At 38.5% G+C, this 14,328-nt stretch overlaps 1 protein-coding gene across 1 annotated transcript; it reads left to right on the top strand.

The window, feature by feature from the left end:
- Nucleotides 1-10,552: 10,552 nt before the first annotated feature.
- fam110c (family with sequence similarity 110 member C) lies at nt 10,553-14,048 on the top strand. The gene has a single exon (XM_086189201.1). The coding sequence runs from the start codon at nt 10,735-10,737 to the stop codon at nt 11,752-11,754; it is 1,020 nt and encodes a 339-aa protein (XP_086045327.1). The 5' UTR covers nt 10,553-10,734; the 3' UTR covers nt 11,755-14,048.
- Nucleotides 14,049-14,328: the final 280 nt, after the last annotated feature.

Here is a 14,328-nt window from a genome sequence, read left to right as displayed (position 1 = left end):
ACAAAGCTGGTAATGAAATGTACAGAACTTTTTCAAGGAAATCGTTTTTCCTGGATACACGATAAGATTTTATTGACTGGGTCAGTATCAGCTGTTAAACAGAAATCATTCATTTCTGAACAGAAAGTAATTGAACAGGCTCTGCAATAGCACAACGCATGCACACACAAAAATTCAAAATGCAGAACCGACTATAGAAACATGGCATCAATTACCTTGCCACTCCATCAACTGAAACACTTTATGATGCATTTCTGCACATGTTAACACAAGACATTTTTCAGGCAATTACTTTTGTCTTTTGTCTTTGTATTGTATTGCAAAAGAGAGAAAAAATAACCCCAAGCTGCTGTGTGGTTGGATAGAAGACTAACAGGGTAAAGAACTAAGCTGACGAACTGAAAACTGAGCCCTTAAAGAGGTAAAAGTGGATACAGGCAATTCATGCAGGCTGTATTCAGCCTGCATAGTTTAGGTTTTATGTGGCCCATAGAAAAATAGCAAAACAACGAAAACACACGTCAGGAGTCGTGGAGATGACAGTAATGGAACACCTTCCTTGACGTTTTCTTCCTTAAGTAGTTGAGACCAGTTAAATCTGCTTTCCCGCTTCATAGATATTATTCAATATAGGCTCCAAGATATCGCTTGTATTTCATATTTTAAAACAGTGCTGTGGCCGGCACGGTTCAACTTTGCTTTCTTTGAGGCATTTTGCCCTTCTTCTGTTTTCCACTGTGGCAATCCACAGAAAGAGAAGAACAGGAAGTTCCTGTCAGTCAGAGAAATGATGGCCTTGACGCTGTCGACTATCATATTGTTGATTTTAAAAGTCATCGCTCAGCAGTTTGAATTATTTGAATTGAATTTTGGGTTGTTGTTTTTTAAAAAAAAATTGCTTTAAGACTTTCATTCGAACAGCCTCCGATTCCCTACATTGTGAAAGGATACTCTAAATCAAAAGGCGACTGGCTTCACCGCTGCTGTCAAATAAAAAGGTACTATTGCATTGTTACTTAGCCCTTTCATAGAACCACTGGGTTTCTCCAAGTTAAATTTAAATTCTTAAGACCTTTTTCATCCAACTTAAAATGAAATGTTATTTCAAATTCATAAACTGCATTAGGGACAGTATGATTTCATCAATATTGCTCACAGTTGCTGTGGTGTCTTTCTATGCTGTGTTATTTAAATTGTCGTGTGTGCAAAACTCTGCAATTGGCACCCAATGCTAGTGCTGTGACACACACATCATATTTTCACTCTCCAGTCCAAAGCCATATGTCCCATCAGAACCAGTTGAAAAGATTTTCCTCACAAACAGCATCAGGCTTCATGTTCATTGCCTGGAATTTTCTCTGCACTTGCAATTTTTTCTCCCAGGGATAAAAACTAGGAATAAAACCGCATTTGAGTGTTGTCAGACTACAAGTTAATGCTTTCTTCATTATGTTAATTTCATTGCTTTTGAATACTTTCAGGGCTACCCTCATTTAATGAAATCAAACAATTTTATACTGTTTTATTTCAATGAGAATCATAAAATCTGCCTTAAATATTCCCATTTATGCTCTGGCTAAGATGCCCAAAAATATGCCAAGAACACTATGCCAAGAAATTCATCATTCGTAATTCATACATTCAAATGTCAGCTTTTGGCTACTATACTTTTTGTAAGTTAAACCAAAGACTGAAGAACCAATTTTTTGACAGAATGTAACTTGAGCTGTAGAGGAATGAGAACATATCAAATAGCTAAGTATGTTTGCATGTATGTAGCATGTTTGCTAAGTACGTAGTTACACTAGCCTGCTAACGCATCGCTAACTGAGTGAAATGCATTGGTTTCCTCAGTCCTCACAGTTTTGTTATCTTAATGACAAATGTTGCCGTTAAACTTTCACAGCTGACAGAAATCTTGTCATGAAGTCTGTTCAACATGGACGAAATTACATGGCTCACATCATCGATGCAGATGGCACCGCTAAGCTAACAGTGTCGATTTCTCCCTAAATGATTTTCAGTTTCAATTTGAATTTAATACCTGAAAGTATTTTCAAAAATTGTATTAGAAGTTCACAAAATTCAATTTCTTGTCTTGATTATTGGAACACATTGCAAAAATCCTTTTCTTTCGTTTCTTGGCAACCTGGTTTGACATTCAGCCAATCACAACCATTCATTCCCCTGTTAATCTTTATCTTACTTGACATTCCACAGTTTTCTTTTCATCTGCTCCACATTATGATGTATTGAACGGATGAATGCTGCAGATGTTCTTCAGCAAAAATTCTCTCATTGGCTATGCAGTGCTTTTCTTTGGTTTCACAAACTTTTTAACGCAATCTGTGCCTACTATTCTTGCATGCATAAGTGGTACAGAGTATTTTCTTCTGGGGTGGTTCCAGAAAGGGGTTTTTGTTCATGTTTCATTGTTTGATGCTCAACATATTCAATAAAACATCTTGTCACAGAAAAAAAAAGAATGTTTTGTTCCTTTTATTTAGATACTGTTCACGGGCAGGTTGTGCATCCAAAGAAAATGGGTTCTTTTTTTTTCTGGAGGGTGATTTTTTTTTTTAGGTCATGAGTAAAAGCGTATATCTAAGAAAATACAAATTCACATTTACTTATAGATCAAAACATTTTATTTGTTGCTTCATGCACTGGTACTTATTAACGAGACAATAACTTTTAAATTTGGTTCTGCTGTCACTTGTTTAAATCCCATGTGTGTCACATTTTTTCCTCACAGTGACAGATTGAAATAATTTCAATATGAATATGACAATAAGCTTTATTTTAGAGCTTAATTAATAAAGGTCTACACTTTCTGTTAGGAGTCGTTCACAGGCAAAATGTTTATACCCAATTAAGTGTGATTATCTAATTTTGATTTTAAAATCAATCTGTTCTTGTTTTTAACAGAGGACTGTTGGTTCTTACAAAGTTACATTCGAATAAATGTCTTGTCTGGTCTTCATTAGAAATGTCTTGGTTAGTTTTCAACCTAAGCATCTGTTAAAAATCTACAGCAATACTCTACACTCCAAAAATAAAAGATCAAGTTCACCATGACATCCATGTCAACATCTGTTTTGGAATCCAGATTATGGCTAGTCCCTCCTATTGTGGAGATTACAGAAGAAAACGAAGCAATTTAAGCCAGAGAGAGAAGTGAAACAAAACTGCAGGTGGTGACCGTTAAATCCATTTTTTTTTTCGATCAATCTTTGTCTTTTTATTGTAAGGAAAGCCCCCCAAAACAATACCCATGTCAATTTCTCACAAGTGGCAAACATTTCAGGAAGTGTATTTTATTAAGCTCAAAAACGTAAGTAATTAATTTAATTTCAGACCACCTGCAACAGGCTGGGAGTACACCACTTACTGATTTATCTGGCGACATGTTTTTCCGCTGCGGGAATCTTTGTGCGTGTCCCGGCAGCAGGAACAGCCCCTGTTGGCCCTTTTTCAGACCGGTTTTAGGGCAGAAAAAAAAAAATTATCACAGGGTGGGGGATTCTGGGTGGCTTTGAAAAAAACTTGACCCAGATGGGACTCTTGAGTTGGCACAGAAACTTTGACTGCTTTGTCTACAACGTAGATTCTGAGCAGCACTACAACTGGATGATATCAGCATTTGGCAATTTGTGTTGTACATGTCACATGTATTCATTTGGCTTATTGTGGTACTGCCATTGGTTATTTGAAGGTATTTCCCTCGAGTTTGTTGGTGAAGCCTTCACCTGAGTCAAGGGGGGAACTTAGGAATAAGTATTAAGTCCATTCGATGTCAAGAAACGTGGAGGAAATGTCCAAATTTAGACATGCAACCCACCAGTGATGTAAACTGTGCTGGATGCATAGATAAAATTAATAATATTTTGTGTTGTTGTTTTTTTTTAAATTGCTCCTCTTTTGGGAGACGACTTGAGTGAAATATACATTAAAAACAATTCAGGAGTTGAACAAAAAGTGACTCTTGGGGTCATTGTTAGGGAGATTCTTTATCGTCTCTGCCGAGGAGGTTCTGTTTTAGGTGCTGTTTGTCAGCTTGTTTGATGGATTACATAAAAACCGCGAGGTCGATCAACGAACTTGTTGGAGGTCAAGAAAGAACCCATTAAATTTAGGTCTTAAGTGTCCAAGCGCCTGTCTGTCAGTAAGCGGTCTATAAAGAGGAGTAGGCTGCCTTCTCTCATGTCTTTTGGCGGTTTGTCACATTTTCTGTCAGCGCAATGTCTCTGCTACTTGATGACTTGAAAATATTTTGGTGGGCAAAGGTCATGTTTACTTTGACAGGCACACAACTGCAATGGGGTATTTGTAGTTTTCACTTTGAGGGGGCTCTGGGTTTACAGTAGAACAAGAGTCCAGTGAAACAAAATGAAGATTTGGGGTGCATTCATATGTTTTTGCCACCTGGCCAATGCCTCACCTTCCTGGGAATCCACTGTTACGGAAATTTCTTTTAAAATGAAGAATACTGCAGTAAGTCTTAATCCTTACATCTGCCGATGGGCTCACAACACACTGAATAAACAATACTGAATAATCAAAGAACACAAGGAAAGCCATCTCCTTATTCACTGATAACAATTAGCACACTGATAAGAAGGTTACAAAACAGAGATGAATCACACAGATATTCTTAACAAACAGAGAGATTATGTCCCTGCATGACCATCAACTGATACATAGGATGATGTCAAAGGCCCTCTTAGTCAGATAAAGAACAGTCAGTCCGAAAGAAGAAGATAGAGTGACACAGAATCAGCTTAATGTCACATGTGAGGTACAACATGTATAGATAGGAGAGGAGAGCAGACATGACTAGATGAAACAAACATAGTTATCCATCTAATGTGATATAGAGCAATAACAGCACTGATTTGCAGCTGTGTTTTAGGTGAGCTGACACATCTGAGTCTAGTCGCATTTTGTTTGCCTCGGCCAGTTCCTAAGGGTAAAATGTGTGTTTTTTGTTGCTAAATACATCACTCTGCTCACCAGCTAGTTGCTGATGAAAAACGTGGACAATGGCTGTAAAGGTGGAGAGGAATAAAAACAAGGCTCAGGATCATACAAACAAATCAACTAGCTTTTCCAACTTGGGGGAAGTATGAAGTATTGTCAAAGTATTGGTGCGTAACTTTTCTCTCATCGCATCATGAATACAGAGCCAAGTTGTAAATGTGTCTCCACCATTGAGATGTGTCCTGCCGAGCAGTGTTAACTATTTTTTTTAGCTTATGTATAGTTAGTGTTGGAGTAGAGTGCAAATTAGTCAGCAAGTCTTGTATTTTCATTATGTCACCACATACAGAAACTTTTAAAGGTAGAGTCCGCACCATTTTCCACAAAAATTGAAATATAGGCTAAAACAGACTAAGTGACACACAACAGTGGTTAGCTTGTGCTAGCTGGTGTTAAGCTTGTGCTAACCAGTGGTTAGCTTGTCCTAGCCAGCGGTTGGGGTTTACTGACCAGCAGTTAGCACGTGTCATATTGTCAGGGGTGGGGGGCTTACACTTATGGGGCCATTGAGTCCATGAGGAGGGGACTAATTTGGTTGTTTTTAAAAAGCTGCAACGAACCATGCAACAGACTCTACATTTAAGACTAAATATAATTTAAAATACATAAACGTGGCAGCAAAATGGTTAAAGAGCATTGTGTAAAATAGCTCCAAATATTAATTACAGAGTATTACATGTCGTAGATAAAATGTTAGTTTTCTCATTAAGGAAAATGATGTGAAACGTCTTTGATGTACCTTGACTAAACACAACAGCAGTCATCTACCAAAGAATGCTTTTTGTTATACAGTAAGATGAGTTTGTGATAAATAGACGTTCACTAATTGAGTGGGAGGTGACGTTATTCAGCGCAATTAGTGCTGCATGCATAATTACTGATTATCAGTTACTTTACATAACACTCAAACAATAACTGCAAGCAAAGGATGCCGGCAGCAATTAGATTTGATAATTTGCAAGCCATTTTTAATTGAGTCTCCCAGTTTCATTCGCGTCTCAAGGATGGATGGTAATTATTGTGAATGACTCGATAAAAACACAATTAGCAGATGATGCAGTGTCACATTAAAGAGTGGAATATATTTTTCCAACGAGCAGCATAAGTTGAGAATTAAATAAAGGAGAGAGGGCTCAGGGGAGACGTGACTAATGGTGTCAGTGTTCATGTTTACTCTGCCCCCCCCCCCCCCACCCCCACCCCATCCCCTCGCTGACACTGATCTCTTTCACTGTTCCCAAATAAATTGAGACAGACTTCACCCATCAGTCACACCCCATATAAAATGCTTCCAAGTCACACTAGCACCGTGACACCGGAGGTTTTCTTCTTTAAATATGTGCAAATTTTAGTTTTGGCTGGTCTTCACTTTGTGATCCTCCTTCAAAGTACCGCTTTTTCATGTGTCTTTGGAGGTAATTTAATACACATTTAGTGTTAATGGGGAGATAACATGGAGAGAGAAGTCATGGGACATTGCTGAGCAAAAACTTCAGACTCTTTAGGCCACTTGGCGGCACCAGAAGCAAAGCTGTGAAATATTATAATTTCATTTACACTAATTTATAGATCCGTCAAAGAAGGAGCCACCTGGTGGATTCCAACAGTTTTAGTGAGTGTTTGTGTGTGTGTGTGTGTGTGTGTGTGTGTGTGTGTGTGTGTGTGTGTGTGTGTGTGTGTGTCAGATACATTTTTGTAGGAGTTTCGATGCTCAAAAAATTAACAAAAATTGTCATAAGAGGCCAGAATCTGCTAGCAGTCTCTGTTCTGTAAAGTAGATGTTTGAGGCCTTTTGCACACATAAGTGAGGTTGGAAGTATTTAGGCTATGGCATGTCACCTTCTTTTCACCCTATAATGACTTTTAGCCTATTGACAGAGTTTTTAATGCCCAGTTGTACCAAAAAACATTTGAGCATTAACAAACAACTAAAGTCTTTGAATTTGTTTGTAGCAAGTATGTAGCGCCCCCTAGGGAGCAGAGGAAGCAGCTGGACTAAAGTTTCTCCAATAAGCACAGCATATAGGGTTTATTATTTTCCAAATTTCACACCTTAAGCTGAAGTCCAGAAGATTAAAGTAGTATTTCAGTCATAGACATTGCTCCGCAGACTGCAACAGGAAGTAAACTTTACGTCACGTACAACAATGACTAACATTAAAAAAAAGGTATAGTTACTGTTGGTCTTTTAACACCACTTAATGGAAACAGGAAGTGGACACAATAACTGCCATCCACAACCTGGCATGCCTTGACTCGTGTTATAGCTTTGGAAATGAGAGAAATGTTTTAGGCTTCAGCTCGTAAACACTCCATTATTTTCATCAGCGAGTGATCTAAAACAGGCCAGACACCCACAGTTAGCTGAGAGCCCAGAAAACTGTGTTGGCTTGCCACTGAAGGGAACTCCCTTCATAAACTGGGTGTACTGTATATAAATATTGATAAAGCTGCTTTTAGGATAGCTAGGGAGTATATTATTTCATTGAGTTTCTTGGAAGAACTGTGGTATAAACATATGTGTGTGTGAGTGTGTGCGTGGGTGTGGGTGCGTGTATGTGTGTGTTCATTTTATCACTTTTGCACCAACCACAACAAGACAAATAGGGTGAGAAAAGGAGATTTTTTTCAAAAAACATATTTAACATGCGTGTTGGCCATTGTCCATTTCTTATCAGCCAGAATTAACAGTGTACTGTAGCATAACAATGACGTGTGCACCATTTCACAAACCAGAAAGTTTCTAAATGTGTCTGAATTTATAGATGGCATGAATTCCTAATATGACTAATCCTAAATGAAACCCTCATCATCCTTTCAAGCAATCATTTATCATAGCAACATCTCTTGCACACCCATGTTTTGACCTCAACATCGTCAAATTGATCTTGAGAAAATCATGATTAAACAGAGGTCAAGGAAGGATAAAGAACAAAAAAGCTTTGCTGAATCCCCAAGTGTGCTATTCAGTCTGATTTTAGGAAAGCCAGTAAAAAGAAAAGAACATGTCGGAACAAACGCAATCAACATAAAAACAGATGTGATATGATAATTATGGACAAACGCTGCAATACAAATCCACTTAATTGAGAAGAAATATTAAGAGTTCAGTCAGTCGATACAGAGATTTGGTTGTTACAGAAATAAAAAGCAAAGACACCTTACAAACTGGGAGTAATTAAGCCAACAGCATGCAAGAGTTTATTCTAATGACTTTCACAGCATTTTAATTCTGCCCACTGCCTTTTGAAAACCTGGTGTTGTTGGACACAGATGTTTTACATTGTGGTTCAGAGAATGTTTCCAATTGCACAAAAAGTAGAGGACAGGGAGTTTTTGTTGCTTCCTTTATAATCTCTGCCAAGAAGATTATGTTTTCTCCCGCATCTCTCTGTCTGCCTGTCTGTTTGGATATTAACGGGATAATGCAAAAACTACCGTACTGAAGTGATTTTAATAAAACTTGGTGGAGGAATATAATACGGGCCACGAAAAGTGGGTCTTCTTTCACAAAATGCAACAGGCAAAAACTGTCAGGTGTGACAAGAGGAACCTCAAACTGTTCTTCGTAGCCTCCAACGTTGCGTAACACTGCAATATTCTATGTGAGAGAAACTGCAAAAGGGGTTATTCCGATTTCAAACACTGAAAATTACTCTGACAAATATAATTTGTGAATTAAGCTTAATTTGTGCATTAAGCTGTCTCTTAAAAATGTAGGCCTTAGTTTATTCTTTCAGTTGTAGGCTGAAAGACCATAACCTCACTCGGTTGAAACTCGGCAGTTACCATTGCCATGGCAACCTCAAATTGCAGTTGAAAGCTCCCATGCCATTCGTCCTTGAGAAAATAAAACTTTGACGTGGAAGAACTGTCATCAGAGTTGCCTTTTTCAACTTGCTTTTATTGATATTGTCGTTATCATCGCTGAAGCGGGTCGAAACTAAACTTTCTTTTTTGTCATATAATATAGACCAACGCAGATCTGCTTTCGGTTCTCAGTGACCTCCACAACTGAGACATTTTGTTTTGTCTCACATGTGCTTGCTGCTTGCTTTGTTAACAGACACGTCAGCTACAGATGCAATAGGTTTGGTTTCTGACCGCACAGTAATGGATAGTTTCATGTGGTGTTTGATTGAATCAGAAGCCTGTGGAGCTTCATCGGATTATGCAGTCTATTGACTACAATTCTAGTTTTTGCAATATGATTTGCTAATTTGTTGTATTAAACCTTGGTACTGCCGCTATAAGAAGGGTTGGAACAAACTTGAACATTCCACTGCCCTTAATTGAACTCGTGATATGTTTAAAGCTGAATTTTTATGTATTAGTTTTGCTATTTAAAGACATTTATCATTTAAACACACATTTAGGGATGGTGGTTGTTGTCTATATGCTACTTTTTAATCTTTATGTTGATTTTATGTGCACCGGGCGAGGGGATACGGTCGCAATTTAGTTGTGCTTGCACAATGACAATAAAAACAGAACTCTTGAATCTTGAAATAGCAATGTTTTAGTCATGTTATGGTGCTAGTGTCACTGTAAGACATTTATTTCAGTCATTTTGTTCCCCTTTGCTTTCAGGCACTGTATTGTTTTCAGATACCACGTGTGAGGACGACAGAGAAATGTCTTTTTTTTTCCTCCGTAAGCTTTCTAAATTTACAAATTTTTTCTGTTGCCAAACAAGCAGTATAAGGGCATATATATTGATATAAATATATGCATATATATTAATATATATGCATATATTTTAATATATGGATTTTTTTTGCTTTTACTTGTAGTTCAAGCATCACCATTCACAGGGGCGTACCTAGTGTGTGCCTCTCATATATTCGCATTTATTCATCGCAGAGCTAATAATTGGTTCTCCTATCCTATAGTGCGGAACTTTTGTCTCCGTGTTCTCACTTTTTGCATGTTTTTGTCAATGTGCTTAGAACATGATCCGAATCTTCGACCGTTGTGGCTTTAAAATGGTATAGAAAGAGTGCAAAAATGAATCGTTTCATTTTCGGGCGAACCAGAGGGGGCGAGCTCTGCCTTGCGTGTTCATGCTCTTCCTATAGCAGAACCTAACAAAAAAAAAACAACAACTGTTTTATACATTCTGTAAGTACACAAAAAATGTAGTCTCATCTGGTTTCAGGGGAATAATTTCATACTTTGAACAAATAATGATTAGACTGTATCTGCTTTTAATCATGCTTCTGCACTGCACCATGTATTGTTACATATTGTTTATGATTCAAGGATGAATTGGCAGAAGACAAAAGGTATTGTGTAACTTTTTTATTGTGCCAAGGCTGATGAATCATTTTGTCAGTTAAATGATATTGGAAAGCACAGAAACAGGTTTTTCGTCAAAGCATTTAAGTTTCTTTGTCTTGTGTGCAGCAGCAGGTATCAAAGTGTACATTTACTTCAAGAGGGGGGGGGGTCTATGGCAGTGTCAGCTTTCACCGTTGTCACTTGCGATGGTATCAGGTGTACTTTGAACAGGGTTGTGTTTGGTTGAAACTAGCAGTGCGCAGGACGGGTGTGGTAATGCGGTGTGTGTTTGAACAGACAAAATTAACTCTCCTGTTGAAACACATGCTTGGGCAAAGACCAGACATGAATGGAATCTTTCTACCCTTAACACTCTGACAGATTACAGTCGCAGTTACTTGGAAATAAAACACCATGGACGCAACTAATGATCCTACAAAAATCCTCGGGAAGGGTCCAGAATACCTTCGAAAGCAAATGGAACTGGAAAGTGAGACAAAAGGAGGCATGAGCGCTGTGGAGAGGCTTGCTGCAACTAAGGCAAAATATGTCAAGAGCCAGCAGGTGGTCAACTCAACCCAGGAGCCAGCCATCAGCCTTGGATCAGCTTCTGTGTGTAGCACTGGATCTTCTAACCGGAGCTCCAACCGTGGTGTCCCAAAGGGTAACTCATCAGAGGCTCCAGGTGGTGCACAAGGTTCCTCACCGGGGCAGGTACGTCGGTCCAGCTCCAAAAAAAGACCGGATTCTCTTCTGCTTTACAGACAGAAATGTGAGTTATTAAAACGTTCAAAAAATTACCGGAAACACCACATTACACATAAAATGTTTGTCAACTCTACCGGTAAAAATGCAACCTTACCTGAGGCTACAGATAAGGAATCTGGAGGTGACAAGGAAGGAATTACCACACCTGAGGGATCTGCAAAGGAATGTAGCTTAATTGTCATGATTCCCCCACATGAGGAGAGGAAGAATGGATTTGATGGACAAATCACCAAAAAAAGTGGTTCTGGGATAAAAGATACATCTGCTGGTCTTCTGAAGGTTCCTGAGTTTCAAGTAAGATGTGGCAAAAAGGTTGGTCGATCTCACTCTGACATCAGCTCCAGATACTCCAAAAATTTTGCAGATTTTGATGCTTTTTTCAAGTACTGCGGGCTAGATGGCGAGGTCATTGAGTCCTTGGGGAAGGAGAACTTTTCAGCACGCTCAGATGAAGTTGCGGTCAAACTCAGAAGTGTCAGCATTTCATCATCAGATGGCAGCTTCTCCAGGAATAGCGGTGACAGCGATGGGCTACTGGAGGAGGAGTTACATGAGAAGATACGGCAGGGGACATCTGTTATCGAGCGAAATGCGCGGATAATCAAATGGCTGTACAGCTGCAAAAATGCTAAAGACAGTGGGAAAAAGTTACGAGACCTTGACTGAGATTTTCTTTTTCTCACTCTTTAATGTTTCTTGAAGCTGGTGTGTGAAAAAATAGAATGTGTCTATTTATCGCATTATTTCATAGGCAATGACTGTCCATTGGCAATGGCTTTTTTTTCCTCACATTTTTACTGTACAGTGTTTATGAATCGGCGTTCCTTTTGGCTTGAGAACAAATGAAGGTGGGTCTGCTGAAACTTGCATAACTGGGGTTTTTTGACATGACACACACATCGCACAGACATGCAGAACACACTCTAGTTCTTCCACGTATTTATATGTTGGGCAGATGCCTCTAAATCACATGCAGACTTACAGTTGTTAATGTGAAAGTCACGGTTCAGCTTGAAGTAATGCATCTCCTACCCTTAACCCCCCCGCCCCCCTTAGAATTAGGGTTACCATTCTGAGGTCCTGTGTCCAGTTCATCGTCAGCTCGCCTGCAAGCGAATTTAAGCATAGAGACATAATATTTTAAAGCAGATGAATGAAATCGAGCAAGATGAAATTCAAAATGATGCGAATATACAATGATCGCATGACTCGAAAGGCATACGAAGATTTCGAACGTTACAATGACACACATCATTTTTAAATTCTGCTACCTTAAAAATGGAATCAAATGAAAATTAACTGTGTATCCGTACTATTTATACACATTTACTGTTTTTGTTTTTTCGTAAACATTTCTGTTTGTCTCACACTAATGTCCATAACTATGCAGCTTTAAAACTTGGTAATATGACAGTGTCTGTAGATAGGAAGTCATGTGATTGGGGTCCTTCCCATGTCTGTCCAGGTGAATGGTATCATTCCAGTTACACACCAACCCTGGCCATAACTATTAAGTGCCTAATCCCAACCACTTATTAAAGAACCCAGTAATAATGTATTGATCCCCAAACTGCCTTCTAAAAGTTTTTGAGAAGGGTGAGGGCCAAAAAGTTCCTCACTTTTCCAAAATGTCCACCTTAGGATGGTTTAACACTCAAATCAGTCCTCACAAAGACAACTGTAAAGTTGCACACACACACACACACACACACACACACACACACAAACATATTTGGAGTGGTTAACCCAGACCACTAGCTCAAAAACATCATTTTACTGACTGGGCAAAGAGCTTTGTGTCCTAGTTACCCATTACACACAGTACAGTTACTGATGTATAACCAATAGCTCCTGTGCAGATTTTCTTTACTATAAATGACACGTTTAATAGTTGAACTCTTTTAGAAACTGCAGCCGATCTATAAAACTTGTAGGGTGTATTTGTTTTCCAGCAGAGGAATTTTCCCTTTGTCCTGTGTGAAAGGAATGTATTTTATAATCTGATAGACTTAAATCCAGTGACCCGCTGTAATTGTATCTCTACCACCCTCTCTTGCTTTGTCTCTTCACCCCCTCCTCTCCAATTGTCTTCTAGTCAGGTTTTGTTTCTGAGGCCTCCTGATCAGAGCTGTTGCAATGCGTGGAGGGGCTGGTTTATGTTGCAAGATACTTACAATGTTCTTTACTCGCACTGATTCTGCGCCTTTCACCTCACCAGGAACCTGACTGATAATCTGCATCGAGGCAAGTCGTGTCCTGCCCTCCTCCTCTTGTCTTGTCTGCAGCAAGCTTGAGGTTCAGTTAATGATTTGTTGCGTAAAGGCAGGGCTGGTATGCTGCAGAGAAACAGTATGTTTGTGTTGATGTTGACTTGTTTCTTATCATATTTCAATTTCTTTTTGAAGGTGTTTAAACGTTTTCAGTGTGCCATACTTCCAAATATTATTGCAATGTAAACCCATTTCATTACCCAAACAACCGCTAACAATTATTTGTGCTGCTGCATGTTTATTGCTCTGACCATTCAGGGTTTTTTTTTTCATAAAAATATAACACAATTATGGTTTGGTATGTTTTGTTTTTTTGCAAGTGAGATCTCTGAAATTTATTCACAATTTTGGTCGTATCATTTAATTCATGGTCACTTCAGGGGTGGGGATCTTTATTGTGTTCAAATGTTTTGAAATTGATATTATTTATATTATTATTGATATTTTATATTTCTTGAAACAAGAAAATAGACTGGATCCTTGTTAGCACACACAAACTGACAGGGATTTTTGAGTTTACTGTATGGGGCCTAAGGGGGGCAGTGCCTAACAGCAAAACTACATGACACTCCAGATTAACAGTTTCACCAAACCTGCATTGCAATTTTAAAAAAAGACCTGAAGAATGCTTCTGATTTGACAATTCTATTCAGATGTTTGATATTATTGGGAAAAAAAATTCCACAAACCTATGATTTATTCATTTTCAGTAATGTTGAAACGATGTCATATGTATGGAAACAAAAGGTTCACACAAAAATAAAGCCGTTAGATTGTATACTATCAACTTTTAAGCTATGAACTGATGCTTCTTTTTGCCCAAACGATGTATATATGTTGAATTTGAATTGTGTGTCAAATTCTATATCTAACGGTGTCCCCCTCTCAGACTTTGTTCCTCATGTCACAGATATACAAATGCTGACACAATGACTCAACTGATGGTTATGTGTTTTTGCAGGCCAACCCC

Source organism: Aulostomus chinensis, chromosome 20, assembly GCF_037954235.1.
Source record: "Aulostomus chinensis isolate RoL2024-O1b breed Wild chromosome 20, RoL_Achi_v1.0, whole genome shotgun sequence".
NCBI lineage: Eukaryota > Metazoa > Chordata > Actinopteri > Syngnathiformes > Aulostomidae > Aulostomus > Aulostomus chinensis.
The sequence above is the reverse complement of the archived record's forward strand: the minus strand, read 5'-3'. Positions and strand labels throughout refer to the sequence as shown.